This window comes from Stegostoma tigrinum, chromosome 3 (genome assembly GCF_030684315.1).
Source record: "Stegostoma tigrinum isolate sSteTig4 chromosome 3, sSteTig4.hap1, whole genome shotgun sequence".
In the NCBI taxonomy this organism is placed as follows: domain Eukaryota; kingdom Metazoa; phylum Chordata; class Chondrichthyes; order Orectolobiformes; family Stegostomatidae; genus Stegostoma; species Stegostoma tigrinum.
The window spans coordinates 101,988,453-102,008,604 of NC_081356.1; the positions used below are offsets into that span (position 1 = coordinate 101,988,453).

Sequence of the window (20,152 nt, forward strand, 5' to 3'; positions counted from 1 at the left end):
GGAAATCCTTGATAATGGGTTCATTCATTTTAATTAATTAACTGCATCTTTAATTAAATATGATAGCTGTGTGCTAAAATGATTTGTTTAAATAATTGTTGCAATGGACCAAGAGAGGTTAAAAAGAAAATGAATGTCTTCTCCTCACCTGGTTGCAACACTATTTTATTGTGGTCAGTCTGTTTTATAGGAAGGATGTGTTCACAATTGAGAGTACAGAGGTCATTTGCTAGGATGTTGCCAGGAATCTGGCACTTTAGTCATCATAAAAAATTAGATCAGTTGGGTTTTTTGTCACAGAGAAAGCTGAGAGAAGATCTATTGGTGTGTATCATATGTGGGCCTAGACAGAATAGATAGGAAGGAGCAATTTCCAATAGCTAAAAGGTGAATATCACAGGCATGATACTTAAAAGTGGAACCATCAATGGGGAGTTGAGGAGCATTCTTTTTCCTTGACAGTGAAGTGACTCACTTTTGAGTGACAAAGGTACAGACACTGGGTGCATTTAAAAAGAACACTTGGATATTTACTTGATTACTACAGTGGTTTATGAGACTGGACTGGATAGTGGGTTTACAGTGGATAGGGCCATGATAAACCAAATGGCCATTTGCTGCTCCATCCATCTTTCTATGTTTCTCTTGTTCTATGTCATCTCATTGTGTGTCATTCAAGTTGATTTATCAAGGTTATCACTGTGTCCACTGAGCAACAACCAGTAACTAATGGACTCAAGCACAGAGTCATTTCTTGTGGTCTCTATTCAAGTAACTGAAACATCTTTAATATCATTATTCATTGCAACATTCGCTCAGCTATTCCTGAACAAACATTTGGCAACAGGAGGAGTTAATCCTGTATATATCCTGACCCTGGACATGACAGAGAGGAGACCAGGAGAGTACAGTGGTGTTTAGAAATGAAAACAATAAAACTTGGCGGAATCTTGCCTGCACTGTAATCTAACGATTACTGCAAGCTGGAGGACGTTTAGCCTCTGCTTGCCGTGGGTCTGATTCGCTGCCGATGACATCAGTTGGCGATATGAAGTCGGCAGTTTCGTTGTCTCTCCTCCCAGGGAGCAGGCGAACGTCTGCTGTATAAAAGCAGACGAGCCTCGCCGCCCAGGCTTACTCACTCCCTGTCTAGTGCCGAGTACGGCCGGAGAGGCTGAGGATGGCGACCATGGAGGAGGACCCAGAAGCTTCGTGTAGCAAACTAAGCTCATCACCATCAAACACAAGCCTGACTCACCGTTTCCTCGACAATAAGTTCTATTTACTAGTAGTTATTGGGGAAATTGTTACCGAAGATCATCTGAGATGTGCCATTTCAGATATAGAGCGAGGTAAGGGGCATGCCTGCAGTATTAAGTAATATAACGCGGAGCATTAGACGCAGAGGGAAATGTACAGTTTATGAATACTGGATTTAAGTGTAACGTTATAATAAAAAATTTTTTAATGATTTTGAAGCCAGTTCTCATGCTTTTGGGAATTAGCTGTGATGTATTAGCGATTTAGTGATAATCTTGAAGAAATCAATAAGATGCAGATCTAGGGGGTGGGGAACGCCGATTCATTTAAGGAGTGCAGTTTCTTTAGATCTTTATATTGTGGAGTAAAACCATATAGTTAATAGCTGAAAGATAATCCACTCCTCCCGAACCACCTAACATTAAATCATCTGTTGGCGCATGTTGCGGGTCGAAATTACCATGAAAGGCAGTTCCAGAAATCTGACTTTTTTGTGCGTTCAGTGTATCTATTTGAAATGGCCAAAATTCCCTCTGCACAATATTTCCCAGATAATACTAAAGTGTTGTTTGAAACGCAGAGGTGAAATTGATGGGATATTGCAACGTGCACTCGTGATTACCAGTTCAATGGATGCAGATCTTTTGCCAAAGCAACTAAAACAACAAAAAAAAGTGCGTCTAAAAATGGCATTAAATCTGTGCAGTTCACCAGCATGTGTAACAATGCACCCAGCCGGCTTATACGATGAACTGAAGCCGCCCATTTATTGTTTGTGCAATGCTGCAGAGAAACTTAATGTAGGATCGTAATGTAAGCTTCATTAAAATATGTTCTGTTTTATATTTCACATTGACAGGGCCAGAGCTTTTCTTCTGGGCAGCACATTTGAAGCGTTGCATGGGTTTAGCAAGTCTAAAGGCGTTGTCCTTCCCCCCCCTCCACCCCCCCTCCATGGAAAAGCGATTTGAATCTCACTTGTCACTGTCTGAAATTGACAGCAGCAGAATTCTGGTTTGGTCGCAGGTTGCTGTACCTAACGAGGAGAAACGCAAACTAAAGGGGTTTTTTTTCCCTCGAGGATGGGTTAAGCTTTGAATATAAAAGGGGTAAAAAAGAGAGAAAACCGAATGACGGTGAGAAATGAGCTTGGCAATGCCTCTGAGCTGCTGCCACTGCTGCTTCTCATTCATTGAGCCGGTACCGGCTCGTGGGCGTGGTGCAGTCTCCGCACTGCGGTCTGTCCGGAAGCTGCCAGTGAACACTCAAGACAAAGGGAGGGACACTGGCTCAGGCGCCTGCTGGGAATTGTAGTCCTGCAACTTCCAGGGGGTGTCCCGCCCCAGCACCCCGTACCCCCACCGCACCCAGACGTTCTAGAAACTCCAACACCTTTAAAGATATGAATGCAAAGTGCTTTGAATCGTTACATTTTGCGTGCATGAAATTAATTGTTAGCAGACATAAATGTGTAGGGTGTGTTTGTGGAGAGAGCGTCCTTGCTGTGATTTTATTCTGTTTGAAAGATGCATGGAGAGACGTTTTACTGATGTTTTAAAGACTTATTCCGCATTATTCTGGAAAATTGGACTGCTGCCAAGCGTTATCCGGTGTTTATAACAGATACAAATATGGACATTTCATACCGAGACCCCATCTCTGCTTTGGAGATTAATTAGTGTGACAGGCATAATAATGCGTAATATGCAAATATTGTCAGTAGAAAAAATTGGATATCAGTAGAAAACACAGCAGTAATTACAATCAAAAACGTCTCTATTAGAAGCAGGATTGAATCAATATGAATGAAAAGCATATGTTACAGATTATTGAAGCTTTGTTTTAATTAAAACACTGGTAGTAAAAATAATAGAAGAATAGAAAGAAAATTGCACAAGAATACATCCATTACCACTCCCATCATTCATTGAATGTAGGTGGCTTATTGGCATTTTTAATAAGTGTATTGATAATAATAATTATAGCTGTATTTTTCCTCAGTTCCACCTGTCCTTCTTTTTCCTTCCTTATTTATATTTCCTTAGGCTTGTGGACTCCATGTCTCATTGTTCATTCAGATGGGTGGGGCAACTAGAGCAGGAGATTTCTCCACAGTCACTGGTTGCTATTCTGTGCTCGATCAACAGGGACGTACATTCCTGTTCGAATGTTGGGTTAATTTTGAATTTCTTATTTTTCTCCTTTGTCACTAATTGAGAGTGGAAGGCTCCAGTTTTGCATATGAATAAGGGGGCTTGCACTTCACAGTATTATTTATAAGTGTACACTTGTGTTTATGAATAAAATGAATGACAGTTAGACATGATGACCAACAATCTTCAGACAGCTGGTGAAGCTGGTGAATGCTTTATTATACAAAGAGAAGCTGAAAGGAAAAAGCAGCAGGGCTTTTAAAAAGCAGGGCTGCTTTTAAAACTTTTTTTAAAAATTGTTTTTAATGACCTTTGATTTAATTGCTTTGCTGTTACAATAGGAAATAAATGATTTGCACATTTTAAATATTTGCCCACTTTCCTATTATTTTCATTAAATTGTTATAACAGAGTTTTAATCAGCCAAGGAAGCATCATTACAGTGCACAGTATGCATTCCTGCTTATCATCCATTTTCAGAATCTGAGCCTCACTGACTTTCCAAACCTGCAGTCGTAATTTATATTGGTGATGGGCAAAAGCACATACGTTGCACTTTGGTAAATAAATGTTATGCTGCAACAGAATATCTGTTAAGCAAATTGTCTTCCATAATATGTGTTAGATTTGTGCTAATTTGCAATATTTTAAAATGTAGAAATTAAAGCTTTATTGTGTATCCTTTTGACATCTAGAAACATCCTTGTATCCATTTGGTGTGGTAATATAGCAGCTACACTAGTCTAGACTGAGGAGATCCCAAGGCTTAGATGAATTATCCCATGATGGCAGTTTGAGAATTTTAATTCATTAAAAAAACAAACAAAGAGTTTGTATCTGTGACCACAATGATGCCAGTTGGTGCAAAACCGCAATTAGTTAATTGATACCCTTTTCCAGAAGGAAAGTTGCAATCCTGGTCCAGTCTGGCCAATATGTGACTCCAGCTCCACACTAACATGGCTGACTCTTAACTGCTTCTGAAGTAGCCTAGCAATCCACAGAATTCTATAAACCTGAGGGATGAACACTAAATGCTCATGGCCTCTTTATTGCAAGAGTAATTTTTCTTTTAAAGGCGAGGTTTCCTATTAAATTCCATGTTTAACATGAACAATACATTGCACAGGTATATAAATAATTCCTGTGACATCTTCTTGTATATCTGTTACTGAAACAGATGGGTTTAAAGTACAGTAGAGAAATGCAGCAGTGACGGTAAGTGATGTGAGTCACTTGTACCTGTTAGGTGTGGAAAGATGCGTGCTGAGCATAAAGCATGTGCTTTGGGGAAGTGTTGCGAAGAACCCATTATTGTGGACAGTCAAACATGTCGTAGAAATAATCTAACAGATACTAGCTTTGGTCCCAAGGAATTGCCTTTGAGGTGACCCAACCATTTAAGTGCAGCATTTAATTTAGGAATTGGATTCGTGCCTGGACACTAAACTAATTAGTCATATTGCCTTGCTGTTGCTTTTAAAGAAAGAATTACATCTATGATATAGCACAGGCAATTTTAACTGTAGATAGATGCAACAGAAGATTATCTTATGGCTTGGATTTTATTGACCTGATCGGAATTAATAATGTAATACTTAACTCTAGGAGTCAGTCAAAATTTTGATTAGCAGGAAACAAATCATGATTTGCTCAACACATAGTATGCAGCATTCCTTTTGTATTGCATTGCTGCCAAGTAGGAAATGGTCCGTATATCCTCATCACACTAGGAAAACCAAATGAACAGGTTGAGAATTTAATTGAATATTTATCAGGAAGTTTAACAAGGTTTGAATGAAAATCAGTTGTAGCTTTGTCCCAAGAGCATTTTTTTCATTTAAGGATGTGGGCATTGCCGGCAGGCCCAGCACTTATTTGTCCCTCCCTAATTATCCTTGAAGGGATCTTGAAGGTTGTCGTGGAGCCTTGTCCGTTTAGGTGTTAATAGTTTTGCATTGGAAGATGCTGTCAAACGAGCCTTGGTGAATTTCTGCAGTGCAAATTAAATGGTACACACTTCTGCTGCTGTGCATCAGTGGCAAAGAGAAAAGTTAGAGAATTTTGTGCCAGTCAAGCTGTCAATCTTCTTGAATTTTGTTGGATTTGCACTCATCCAGGCAAATGGGAAGCATTCCATCACACTCCTGACTTGTGCCTCGCAGGGGGTGAATTAACTGGTGAGGTGAAAATTCCTACCCTGTGAACTGCTCTTGTAGCCATGGTACTTGTGTGGCTAGTCCAGTTCAGTAACATGTCAATTGTAACCTTCAGGGTATTGATAGCAGGGATTCAGGGATGGTATTGCAATTGAATGTCAAGAGGTGATGGTTAGACTATTCTCTGCTTGGAGATGGTCATTGCCTGGCACTAGTATAGTTTGAATATTGCTCGACACTTATCGGCTGAAGCCTCGGTATTGTCAAGATTTTGCTGCATTTGCATGTAGTGTTTCAGTATCTGAGGAACGGTGAATGATGGTGAACATTGCACACTCATCAGCGAACAAGCCTGCTTCTGATCTTATGATGGAGGGAACTCGTTGATGAAGCAGGTGAAGAAGGTTGGGCTTCAGACATTATTCTGAGCAACTCCTGTAGAGATTTCCTGGAACTGGGATGACTGACCTCCAACAACCATAACCCATCTATCGATGCACTGGGTATGATACCAACCAGCGGAGATTTCCTCTGACTCCTACTGATTGTAAACTTTGTGAGAACTCCCTGAAAATACATTTAGTTAACTTTGTCAAAGGCAGTAATTCCACCTCCCCCCTTGAGTTTAGCTCGTTGTGGTAATGTGGTAATGAGGTCAGGAGGTGAATGACACTGGGGTAACAAACTAGGTGTTGATGAACAGGTTATTACTGAGCAAGTGCTGCTTGAAAGCACTGTTGGTGACAACTCCCATCACTTTACTAATGATCGAGAGCAGACTAATAAAGCAGTAATTGCTGGACTGGATTTGTCCTGCCTCTCGTGAACAGGAAATAAGTGGGTAATTCTTCATATTGTTGGGTAGATGCCAGTTTTGTTACTGGACTAGCTTAGCTAAAGGTACAGCTGTTTCTGGAGTATATGTTCAGTACTATTGCCATAGCCTTTGTAGTATCTAATATCGTATGGAGTGAATAAAATTGACTGAAGACAGGCACCTCTTTGATGGTAGGAGCCTCTGAAGGAGGTTGAGATGAATCATTAACTCAGCACTTCTGACTGAAGAGTGTTGCAAATGCTTCAGCCTTATCCTTTTGTCTCTGAATGGACAAATTTTAAAAGGAAATGACTTTCCCATGATCAACACAAAGGATTGCACAATGGGATTTCACATTTTAGGACTTCTACTGTAATAAACAATCTAAAATCAACATTAACTCTAATATTAGTATATGATTAACGGAAGACGTATTCCCTAATAACTTCTTAAGACAGATGAAAGTTTATGACATGTATATATTACAATACCGTGAGTAGAAACACAGCTTTCTATTTATTTAAGGCAAAATTTAAAACTAAATATTGTTGAGAATGAGGGCATTTGTGGAGTCTCATCCTTCGGTTGCAAGGTTGATTTAGTTTGCGTTTAGTTGTTGCCAGTGGTTTACTTGATAGCAGGTGGCCTGTTTAATTCCATTTTTTCATTTTAAGACTTTTTAATAGTTGGTTCAACCTCATGGGTTGCTGGGCCATTTAAGAGTGCAGTTAAGTGTCGACCACATTCCTGCAGGTCTGAAGTCACATGTAAGTCAGACAGGGGTGGCGGTTTCCTTCCATAGAAGGACATTAATGAATCCGATCTCTTTGTATGATGATCAAAAATGGATCATGGATGACCATTTTAGTTTTAATTCCAAGTTTTTGTATGTTCATTATTCATCATCTGCTGTGGTGGGGTTCAAACTCAGGCTCCAGAGCATTACTTGAATGTACAGTCTACTCTTCAGCGACAATACCACTACACCATCATCATCCTGTGAAGAAGCTTCAGCTATTTCATTGCATGTGGAAGATATAATGGGAATTGTGCAACATTGCAGAAAAAAGGCCAGTTTGTTACTCAGTGTAGAATTGTTTTCCGTGATTGTGAGGGACAATGACTGGTGATAGTATTGATGAATGCTCCTTGAAGGCATCTTTCCACTGTCAGTCAAAGACATTAGCATTCTTCTATTCCAGTTGAATTATGGTAAAAGGAAGAGGAGTCACCATTCTTCTCTACCATTTCCTTCAGTACAGGGGCAGACTGTATACTAATATTGGTCAAGTACATTCATTATGAATGAATAGAAAAGGTAACAACTGGATTCAGAATAAGTGTCTCTTGAAATGTACACTTGATCATGTTAGTGTGTGGCTACCAACTGAACCTTCATGTGAATGTCCTAAAAGTCTTGATGGGTTTTACCATTGCCCAGTTCCTCTATCAGCAGATCTGAGGCTTACAGTTCCTTCAGGGGATTGATAAACTTTAAAAGGGGATGTGTGTTTCCCATGAGTAATACAAAGGATTGCGCAATGAGATTTCACATTTTAGGATTTTACTGTAAGAAACAAACTAAAATCAACATCAACTCACTATTAGTATATCACTAATGCACTCAATAAAGGAAAAGGTAATCTCTTTTAACTTCTTAAAGCAGCTGAAGGTTTACAACCTGTATACACGTCATCGTACTGAGTAGAAATGCAGCTTTCTATTTAAGGCAAAATTTAAAGCTAAATATTATTTAAAGCTAAGCTCCTCCAGATTTTAGCAGAATCCCTTCTTCCTGCTAATAAGGTGAATTGCTCCGTGTCTTTTGAAATAAAATCACTTTCACTTATTCTTCTGAACATACCTAATTGAATTTCTGGCTGCAACATTTTAATCTTTAACTGTCCATGAGCTTTCTTTCTTTGAACAGTTGACCCATCCCTTCCATGTTCGCTGCTTGGAAGTTAAATCAAATGCACTCGTTTTTCATGCTTGGCACAGCAGTATTTGTTGTACATCCTCCGATATCTCAGGGTGATGTGGGGTGTCTGTATGTGGAAAGAACATTGTCTGTGAAATAGTTCCACAGAGGCCGGTATCCCTACACCAAGTCACCCTTTGTTTACATGGGCAGAGCTTTTGACACTGATCCAGCTCCCTCAGAGCCTGTCCTCAGACTGAACAAAGCCTCTGGCACTCCTGTTTATATCCGTTAATCTAGTCCAATCAGGGAACTCCTATTCTGAGGACAGTCCGGTTGACCTTGTTACAGTCACCACAGCCTGTTGTTTTTCTGTCTGGGTTGTAATACTTGCAGCTTACTTTCATTAAATTTTGACAGGGTCCCTTTCTTCCATGGCAACCAAGTCAAATAAGCTTGTCTCTGGACAGATTTACTGCGAGGTCACATGGCCTGTCTCTAAGCTCCTTTATTTTACCTTGAATTCAAGAAGACTGATGAAAACATAGCTGTCTGAAAGTCTAGTGGTTATGAACACAAACTTATGTGATGATTTATATTTCATCAAAATCATGAGATGTAATGTTGCGTTGGACATTTCTGCCATTATAATGTTAAGCATAAAGTGCTTTTCTTCCCTTTTTATTTTGATATCCTGCGAAGGCACTGTTTTGTTTTGGAATAGGTATCTGTGAAACTAGCTCACAAGTATTTTAGCCAAGTGCATATTTTCAATGTGTAAGTTAGTGTCATCAGATTTGTTAGTCTTTTAGGGCATTTGAACCAAGGATAATTCTGTCTTGACCTTGGGTTACACATATGCACTAATCAGTGTGTGTAATTGATTAGTGGTCAGCTGTGGAAGTCCAATATTACTTTTCTTTCTCAGGACCAGTAGCTCCGAGGCCATGACCAGTAGTACTTTGATGAATGCCCTGCCTGAGATTAGCTACCTGTACCAGATACTGAAAATTTAATTTGGAATTCTTCTGACATAAAGTTCAGTCCAGTCCTGGACAATGTTAATCAAATAAAACAAATACAAATTACTTTATTGAGCTGTTTCAATGCACTCTATAATGACTCTATAGTGGATATTTTTATGGTTTTTGGGTATTCAAGGTAAATTCTTAGAAATACCTTTTTCTTTAAAGGCTTTGATCACCAAGCTTTAAGTCAACGACCAAAGGGTTAACAGCTAGTTACCAGTATTTCAAATACAACCTGAAACGCAGATTGAACAAGGTTTCTTTACTTGGATCTTGGTACCTGCCAGAAATAATCCGATGCTGCTGCTTTTATTTTTCCAGGTATCCGCTCTTGGGACACAGACTTGATAGCCTGCAACCTAGATCAGGAACTCAAACTCTTTGTATCACGCCATTCAGCTAGATTTTCAGCAGATGTTAGAGGTAAGGTTTTTTGACGTGTGCACTCTGAATTGTAAATAGCAGCTGATTGTGAAACACTGGGCTACAAGAATAATACAGTTTACCTTGGATTGCTCAATATAACTGAGATGAGACTGACAATCCCTGAAATTATTTTATATGGTAACACATTGTGCAATCCTTTGTATCCTTTTTCAAAAATACACTATTTTAAAAATATGAAGAACACTAACCATGTTTAAAAATACTAAAAGCTCAGAGATATTAGAATGCATGATCTTGCAAGATACAATAGTACATCCTCTTCAAAGCTATTGATTATATAAATCTTTTGCAAGACTGTAATGCTATTCATTTTTTTCACCTTTCCATCAGTGCTTGGATCCATTTCCCAAGCATATTGTTTGACCAATGCAAAGGTTAATAGTTTATAAATTAGAAACTCTTAATTTATTTCAACTCCATGTTGCATAGGATGCAGACTGCACATGGATTCAATGATAATGGGAACTGCAGATGCTGGAGAATCCAAGATAACAAAGTGTGGAGCTGGATGAACACAGCAGGCCAAGCAGCATCTCAGGAGCACAAAAGCTGATGTTTCGGGCCTAGACCCTCTCTGATGAAGGGTCTAGGCCCAAAACGTCAGCTTTTGTGCTCCTGAGATGCTGTTTGGCCTGCTGTGTTCATCCAGCTCCACACTTTGTTATCTTGCACATGGATTCAATTTTGTTTTAGATAACATAAATGGAATTTTGTTGGGATTCCAAAAGCCACTCATGGCAACTATGACAGAATTGCCACTTCCCATTTCTGAAAGCCTTGTTGGATTTGCAGTAAAAGACCAGTGAAACTTCAACTGAATTTCAGTATCAAAATGTCACTAGTCTTGAAGAAGTGAGTAACATTAATTGACTAGCATGTTAAAAAAGGCTACTGTAAGCATGTTCAATTCCATTTGTGGTTCTAGCAGGTGCTGCTTCAGCTTGTGAAGCCAAACATTAGATGAAAAAGTAAATGAATAAAAGTGATTTTTCAAAACTGTTAATGACTTGCAAAATCTGTTTGAAGGGATATGGAGTTGAAATATGATAAAGCAAACGCTGAACTTTGGCACTTGCATCACTCATATGCACATCCATTGTTGCTCACTTATCATTTGTTACAGTCATGTAATTCATGAAACATGCCTGCAGGACAGAAGATATTGCAGTTTGATAGCATCCCTCCCAGGGTATATTTGTTCTGTTGATAAATTTATGTATTTAAATATGTGCAGTTGATTTAAATATTAATGATTTTTAAAGAGCGAAGATTGTTATATTGCCAATTCCCTTTGTATAGCTGAAGGCTTTTTAAAAATAATTTCCTACAAATGAAAATAGTGACCAAATAAGCACAGTGCATCAGTTCCTTGAATAGCCTATGAGCTGCAGAAGCTGCTGGGTATTAAATTAAATTCAGCAGACCAGAGGTTCAGTACCAGTGCTTGACCAGAACAAAACAGAAAAACTGCTGACATCTTCTAACACATTTCAAAATCCTTGCACTAGAAAGGAAAATCAGCTTGAGTTCCTCTCAGATAATAAAATGTGAGGCTGGATGAACACAGCAGGCCCAGCAGCGTCTCAGGAGCACAAAAGCTGACGTTTCGGGCCTGGACCCTTCATCAGAGAGGGGGATGGGGTGAGGGTTCTGGAATAAATAGGGAGAGAGGGGAAGGTGGACCGAAGATGGAGAGAAAAGAAGATAGGTGGAGAGGAGTGTATAGGTGGGGAGGTAGGGAGGGGATACGTCAGTCCAGGGAAGACGGACAGGTCAAGGAGGTGGGATGAGGTTAGTAGGTAGGAGATGGAGGTGCGGCTTGGGGTGGGAGGAAGGGATGGGTGAGAGGAAGAACAGGTTAGGGAGGCAGAGACAAGTTGGACTGGTTTGGGGATGCAGTGGATGGAGGGGAAGAGCTGGGCTGGTTGTGTGGTGCAGTGGAGGGAGGGGACGAACTGGGCTGGTTTTGGGATGCGGTGGGGGAAGGGGAGATGTTGAAGCTGGTGAAGTCCACATTGATACCATTGAGCTGCAGGGTTCCCAAGCGGGATATGAGCTGCTGTTCCTGCAACCTTCGGGTGGCATCATTGTGGCACTGCAGGAGGCCCATGATGGACATGTCATCTAAAGTATGGGAGGGGGAGTTGAAATGGTTTGTGACTGGGAGGTGTAGTTGTTTATTGCGAACCGAGCAGAGGTGTTCCTCAAAGCGGTCCCCAAGCATCCGCTTGGTTTCCCCAATGCAGAGGAAGCCACACCGGGTACAATGGATGCAGTATACCACATTGGCAGATGTGCAGGTGAACCTCTGCTTAATATGGAAAGTCATCTTGGGGCCTGGGATAGGGGTGAGGGAGGAGGTGTGGGGGCAAGTGTAGCATTTCCTGCAGTTGCAGGGGAAGGTGCCGGGTGTCGTGGGGTTGGAGGGCAGTGTGGAGCGAACAAGGGAGTCACGGAGAGAGTGGTCTCTCTGGAAAGCAGACAGGGGTGGGGATGGAAAAATGTCTTGGGTGGTGGGGTCGGATTGTAGATGGCGGAAGTGTCGGAGGATGATGCATTGTATCCGGAGGTTGGTGGGGTGGTGTGTGAGAACGAGGGGTATCCTCTTTGGGTGGTTGTGGCGGGGGCGGGGTGTGAGGGATGTGTTGCGGGAAATGCGGGAGACGCTGTCAAGGGCGTTCTCGACCACTGTGGGGGGGAAAGTTGCGGTCTTTGAAGTACTTGGACATCTGGGATGTGCGGGAGTGGAATGCTTCATCGTGGGTGCAGATGCGGCGAAGGCGGAGGAATTGGGAATAGGGGATGGAATTTTTGCAGGAGGGTGGGTGGGAGGAGGTGTATTCTAGGTAGCTGTGGGAGTCGGTGGGCTTGAAATGGACATCAGTTACAAGCTGGTTGCCTGAGATGGAGACTGAGAGGTCCGGGAAGGTGAGGGATGTGCTGGAGATGGCCCAGGTGAACTGAAAGTTGGGGTGGAAGGTGTTGGTGAAGTGGATGAACTGTTCGAGCTCCTCTGGGCAGCAAGAGGTGGCGACAATACAGTTATCAATGTAACGGAGGAAGAGGTGGGGTTTGGGACCTGTGTAGGTGCGGAAGAGAGACTGTTCCACGTAACCTACAAAGAGGCAGGCATAGCTGGGGCCCATGCGGGTGCCCATGGCCACCCCCTTTGTCTGTAGGAAGCGGGGGGAATCGAAAGAGAAGTTGTTGAGGGTGAGGACGAGTTCGGCTAGGTGGATGAGGGTGTCGGTGGAGGGGGACTGGTCGGGCCTGCGGGACAAGCAGAAGCGGAGGGCCGTCAGGCCATCTGCATGCGGAATACAGGTGTATAGGGACTGGACGTCCATGGTGAAAATGAGGTGTTGGGGGCCAGGGAATTGGAAGTCCTGGAGGAGGTGGAGGGCGTGGGTGGTGTCACGGACGTAGGTAGGGAGTTCTTGGACCAAAGGGGAGAAAATGGAGTCCAGATAGGTGGAGATGAGTTCGGTGGGGCAGGAACAGGCTGAGACAATGGGTCGACCAGGGCAGGCAGGTCCTCTCAAGTGACTTTGGCCGAAAATTTCATATCTGTGGCCATCTGGTGAAAAACCTGCCTGCTACTCACTGTTTACCATTTACATTTGACGTGGCTTTCAGGTAGGAAGCTTCCCAAAGGTATTTCACAGTGTAAAAAAAAACAAATGGCTTGAATAGGAAAAATGACTGTGTAAGCGGGGTACTAGAGGATTCCTACTTCCCATGGAAGTGTACGGGGCGGGGGGGGGGGGGGGGGGAAGGAAAAACATGCACCAACTCGAGGGGAAAATGCAATGAATCTCAGAAATGCCACTGTTTGATAAAGGTATTGGAGTTGAAGTTATTTCTGAACCAAGATTTGTATAAATTACCAAATGAATATTAACCATTCTCAATCAGGTCAATATAGAGACTATTAAATAATTTTGTTCCCGTATTTGTTAATTTCCCATGAGTATATTGTGGAAATCAGCCATTTTGCTTGAATCCAGAATAAAAGTGTCCACGGGACAGCTTTCTAGACAGATTACCTCATTGAATAGATTCCAGATCACTAATACAACAAATACTTCAAAGAGATTAGCCTTCGAATAGGAGGTACATTAATCCTTGGACAAATGGCTGTCTAGCATACTGAGACGTTGGATGCATTACAAAGAAACTAGTAACAAGCTGCCAAGTTTTAGAAGGCAAAAAAAAGTTAAAATAATGAAGCTTTTCTTAGTTGCTGTTTTCTACTCCTGACAGAGAAATGATTTCAAGGATGACAGTAAATAGTATTACTTTGACAGCAGAATATACAGGGTTGTCTTCCTTTAAGACATAGATAAACTGATTGAGTTTATCAATGAACAAAATTTAGACACTTGCACAGTTAATGTGCAGTTAGACTTGATGTGCAATTGAAATTTCATTTAGACCTTTTGAAGCGTGTTTTGATATTTAATCATAGTAAATGCAAAATACTTTTAAATTGTTAGACATTTTAAAAAAAAAGATCCTGTTCTGGACTATGGACAAACCATAAAATTAATAAACTTTGAGTTTCATTTATATATCTGCTCCTAGTTTTATCAGGCCACAAAACTCCTATGACCAGCCTGGAACTTGTACCTTGACTGCCAATCACTGAAGCCTGATGTAGTGACTTAACATTGATTCCTTAAATATTTTCATGAAGAGGTGCCTGGTCTTTACTCAACATCTTTCTGCAGACATTGGGAATGTAGTAACATTTAGAAAATGACACTGGTGACGCTGTGAGTTTATTAGATTACAATTTTCCTGAATGGACTCTTTCTGTACTGTAACCATTTCATCTTATCATTCTGTTGGCACCAATTGCAATTACTGCATTATCATGATACAACTAACATGTTATACTGCAATTTCATTATAATTAAAATTATTGCTTAAGTTTAAAGAAAATCTTTGGGAATCATTATAAATTCATTTAGCGTATTGGTATTCTCTCATACGAACAATCCACATGTGATTATTTATGTCTCAACTGAAGAAAGATATCAGCAAAAAGTATGATGCAGAACATTCTTGCCAGAAATGGCATTACTTGTTGTTATATTAGTCATGTTTGGGCTTTTGGGGTTTGCTGTGGAGAGGGATATACTCCGCATAATCTGATTTATTTTAGGAAATATAGCTTTTTATCCAAAATACACTTTCTAAAATAAAGGCAATTACCTACTGAAACAGTTAAAACTAGACATAACCAAAAGTGCAATACAGTTCAAGCTCTTTCCATGCAGCATGTGGCACTCTGAGATGCCTCAGTACAATCACAACTACAAGCAATGTTTACAACATACTGTTCATGACAAATATGCTAGCTGTGTGGTTTCACACAAGTTTCCAGCTCCTCAGTATACCATGGCAGGCAGACAGTGACTTTTCCCTATTGAATCTTTGCAGTGGCTGTCCCTCTAATGTTTTCAATGCATTCCTCAGCATGCAGTTCTAGACACTGGAATATGCCTGTCTGCAAAACTGGGTAGTGGCAATCGGTTTGCACTGGGGGAACAACACTTCGTGGACAGGCCGAAGACTATCTCTCAATGAACTGATGGTCCTCCAGCAGCTGTCTGCCTTGGTGTTCATCCTTGGAAACCCCCTGTGGTACTCAGAGATCTATGTCATGCTACTTGGGATGAACCTCATCAACAACCTCTGCATTTCTTTCCAAACCTTTATTGTGGTACAGTACAATACAGCTATAGTACATTACAGAATATGAGTAACATTCATCTGTGTAATATTCCCTTTGCAGTTGGTACTGCCTCCTGCACTTGAGCATTATTTTATTCACATTTGGATTTATTTACAATTTTCTTTTTTAAAAATTTTTTTTAAAAATTGGAATTTAATGTAAGTTGCATGTTGCTAAGTGTGAAAAGCACGATATCTAAATTGTGAGTGAACCATGAATCAGGTTGATTGCATAGAAGTAATATAGACCGATACTGAAGCTGCAGCATTGTTGAATGGGGCAGGAGTATCAAGTTCAATTCTTTGTATTTCCAGAGGCAAGACTGTGAAAGCATATATCATGGTCTATAATTTAGCTCCTTTTCAGTGAAAATGTTTGAAAGTAAATGATCAGAAGCAAATGTATCAGCATTGTGTCCACAAAGGACATTGAACTGACAACCATTTCCTGCAGGTTGTCAATTAAAAATGTGCTTGTCAAGCAAGAGATTCTGAACATGTAGACTCACATCAAGTATTCTTGTCAGATTCTGTCACTACTTCCATCGTCCTTGAGCTTCCATATTGGGCAATTTGATGATGATCCAGGCTTCATATTTACATTTTACACAGTTGTAAATCTTTAGTCTTCTGGCTGGTTTTATTGGCTTTACTTGAGCATTTCGAGACACTGTTTACATTACTTTCTTCAGCATCTCCACCCATCTCTCTCTCTCTCTCTCCCCCTCTCTTTCTCTCTCTCTCTCTCTCTCTCTCTCTCGTTCTCATATTTATGATTTAACTTGATGGGATATGTAAGACATTATTTCATGCTTCAAACTGAATTTTTTTTGAAGGAACACTACCTGCCTAATATATATAGTAGTGATATATAAAACACGTGTCCCAGGAAAAGATCTTTAATTCTTCTAAGATATTATTCAAAATAACAAATTTTAGTATTACTTTATCTTTTAGTATATTCAGTCCAGTAATTGAGAAGCCAGTTTTTGAAGAAGGGTTCCGACCCAAAACGTTAACTTTCCTGTTGCACTGATGCTGCCTGGCCTGCTCCGTTCCTCCAGCTCCACACTGTTATCCCAGTTTCTGTTTGTTGTTACTCAAACAGGCATAAACATTAATGATTATTTGGCAGCAATGATGTTCCCTGTCTGCTAAATTTTCTTAATTAGAAGGGATAAAGCTATAAATATGCGACTCAGTTCAACTATCATTAGCAATGATTGGTGTTTATCGATTTTTAAAACCTTGATTAGGAAGTAAAAAGAATATGCTGTAGAAACTCCAGGTCTGGTTTAGGGAGAGAGAAAGAGTTAAGAGTTCAAGTCTATTATGACCTCTTCAGAGCAGAAGAAGTAAGTTTGGAGAAAAATGTTATATTTGATGTTTAAGTGCATCTAGGGTTTTCTTTTCGATAGTGAAGGAGGCGTTCATTCCGTAAGCACTGCTCTCAGGATTTCGCACTGCTTCTGAACCCCTCATGGCATTTGGTAACAGAGCATGAGTTCACCCATTAATAATTAACGTTACCACTCAGCAAATGATATGTGGCAAAAGGAGATATGAAGTAGGAAAAGTAAAATAATTTTGCTAAAACAACCTCCTGGGGTTGGGCAGAAAAACTCAACTTTAACAAAGCAAGAATTTAGATTTTTTTTACAGGATTGAATTGTTTTCAAATGCACATGCAATCTAAATAAGATTTCTTCATTTAACTGGTTTGTATTTTAAGATTTGTCACTTGCAGGAAAATAATATATCCACAGTGTAAATCTGAAGTGAGATGTACAGAATATGGTGGCATTAACAGTTCAGTAATCTCAACCTGAAATGCCCTCTCTGATGAAGGGTCTAGGCTCGACACGTCAGCTTTTGTGCTCCTGTGATGCTGCTTGGCTTGGTGTGTTCATCCAGCTCCACACTTTGTTATCTTGGATTCTCCAGCATCTGCAGTTCCCATTATCACTCAACCTGAAATGTGTTGTCCCTAACTGGCAGCAGTGATGAATTATTCCTTCAGATCTGCGGAAATCCTTTAAATGTATACAGCAAGCAGTGCAGTGATTGCCTTGACATTCAGATGTTGAAGAAATGCAAAGGCCTTTAATGAGATGGTACTTAGAAGTTTATTGAGTAGGACAAAAAGTTTTATATTAATGTGGTGGTCTGACATTGGACCTTTTTAAATGCTTACAGTTAAAATGTAATTTATCTTCTTTGTGATTATCATTTGTACAATCTCTAATTTAAAAAATGATCCATATGATTTTAAATGCAGTTTTGAACTTCAACAAATTACGTTCTAATTTTCTTAAATTTTTGTTTGATTCTTTTTCCCATCAATTCTTGTGGGTGTGGCAGCCCCCCACTACCTTGTTCAATTGATAATTCTCCATGCATGCGTCTCAACGTTCTGTGGAGATTGTGGGCTAGTTTTCATAGATGACGAGTTGTGTGTTCAGGTGCACACGAGGTGTTATGTCCCTTAAAAGGGATGATGAGCCAGGAGCCAGACAGAATGCTGTCCATTTGTGTTTCACCCAGGTGATTTTGAACCAAATGGGAACCGCCCCATTGAGAGCTAAGTCACTTAAATAAGTTTTGTGTTTTAACTACGGATTAAATTTGTGTTCCTGAGTCAGGTATGCGAAATCAGCAAATTTCCTGACTCTTCAAACCTGGCTTAATGGAGTAGTGGAGGTGAGGCAAGTGTCATGAATGGTTAGATTGAAGTCTGCCTGCTGCTGAAAGAAACCGTGTCGACAGGGTTACTGTGTGCTAAGGTGGGCTGTTTAAGAGGCCTACATTCTTGATCAATAAAAGGGGAAAAAAATGGCCATCAGCATTCACTCCTCATCTGCACATTTCTCTGGCCTCTGCCTTAGACAGCCCTTCCTTTGTTCTTACACTCTCCAACTCACCCAGTATTTGCTATGGGTATATCTCAGTAGCCGTGCTGAGACAAAACCAGATATAGTTCATGTACCCATTAAAGACTTCACCTTATTTTCTTAAAAAATCACTCTGATAAAAGTGCAGGCGATATATTTAAATCCCTTCAAATATATAATCCCTTTTTAAAAAAAAACAAATATCTTATCAGGTAAAGTCATCACAGTCCTAGGGGATCTCTGGCTGCTCTCCCAACAAAGACAACTGGGATGGTTTAATCTGAGGGTTACTATGCTTCAGGTGATTGACAAAGTCGAGAAGTTTGGACATTCAAGGTCATCTCAGCTGGGTTTGGGAATTGAAGCTGTACCATTGACGTAATTCTGCTTTGCCAGCCAGCCAGCCACCTAAGCTAGCAACCCCCTTAATGGAGTGAGTAGGTTATGAACCTGCACAGGAACCCTCCTGGTGGATTTTGTGTTGTAGTTGTTTGCCTCTTTCTAATCAGCCCCCTGCAGCCAGGAACAGTTTCTGTATTTGGGTATATGTCTTTAGAGTTGGGACTGAATATCTGATTGTTCATTTCCATTGTATATCATCAAGGTGACAGTGCTCCTCTCAGGTCCCAAAAAGTAATAAGCCCCTCTAAAAGCAAAAAAAAGTATCTTGAAAGCTTTACATTAAACCACTTATATCAGTTAAATTGAATTAATAGGCCCTTCACTGTAATAATAGGTTGTGGAATCAATCAAGCAGCACTGATCCTGTAAAGAAATATGAACAAAATACTTGTGAAGTTGCAAGTACTTTGTCACCAGGAAAAAAAAGTTAAAGGGCAGGAAATTTAGATGACTACTGATCTTGACAGTTACACAGGGCTTTCCCACTTCTTACAAGCTCTCATGTCTATACATAATAATCCCAAAGGTCTATCTGAGTCTGTACCAAAAGGAACATTTTCAATGGATTGTTACAGGTTTGGTCATTTCGCTCAGATGTTTACAGCCCAAGTGTTGTATTTCAAATACCTGGGTGATCAAATTGCCTCTGAGCAAAGTGCACTTTTAAGTGTAAACCATGGCTATGTGAAGCATTTCTTGACCCCATTCTCCCTAGCTCCAGTGAAAATTGTGCATGCCATCTGAAATGGACATCTGAAACCAGGGCCCTGCTGGGACTGTTCATCCTGTAGCTAGGAAATGCACAAGAGTGGGCAAGTAACTGAGTTGTCAGTGGGAGAGTACTTTGGGCCAGAGATTATAATTCTATTATTTTTAAAATACTGATAGAAAAGGATACATCTGATCTAAAAGTGAAAGTTCAAAATTGGAATAATTTTGACAGTATTAGGCAACAACTTTCAAAAGTTACAAAAACAAAGTTGCTGGAAAAGCTCAGCAGGTCTGGCAACATCTGTGAAGAATAAAACAGAATTAATGTTTCTGGTTCTGAGGAAGGGTCACTGGACATGAAACATTAACTCTGTTTCTTCCTTCACAGATGCTGCCAGACCTGCTGAGCTTTTCCAGCAACTTTATTTTTGCTCCTGATTTACAGCCACCTTTCTCTCTCTCTCTCGCTCTCTCTCTCATATTTATGATTTAACTTGATGGGTTTTATTTTTGTTCCTGATTTACCCCCACCCCTGCAGTTCTTTTGGTTTTTAACTCTCAAAAGTTGATTGGGAGGGGCTATTCGCATAATAAATGGACAGTTGGAAAGTTGGAAGCCTTCAA

At 40.4% G+C, this 20,152-nt stretch overlaps 1 protein-coding gene across 1 annotated transcript in view; it reads left to right on the forward strand.

Moving 5' to 3' along the window:
* Positions 1–1,123: 1,123 nt before the first annotated feature.
* Positions 1,124–20,152, forward strand: part of map1b (microtubule-associated protein 1B) — a 119,258-nt gene continuing 100,229 nt past the window's right edge. The window contains exons 1-2 of the mRNA XM_048526830.2: positions 1,124–1,352; positions 9,660–9,761. Of these exons, the coding sequence (XP_048382787.1) occupies positions 1,181–1,352; positions 9,660–9,761 (274 nt within the window). The 5' untranslated portion in view covers positions 1,124–1,180. The remainder of the gene's footprint in view (positions 1,353–9,659; positions 9,762–20,152) is intronic.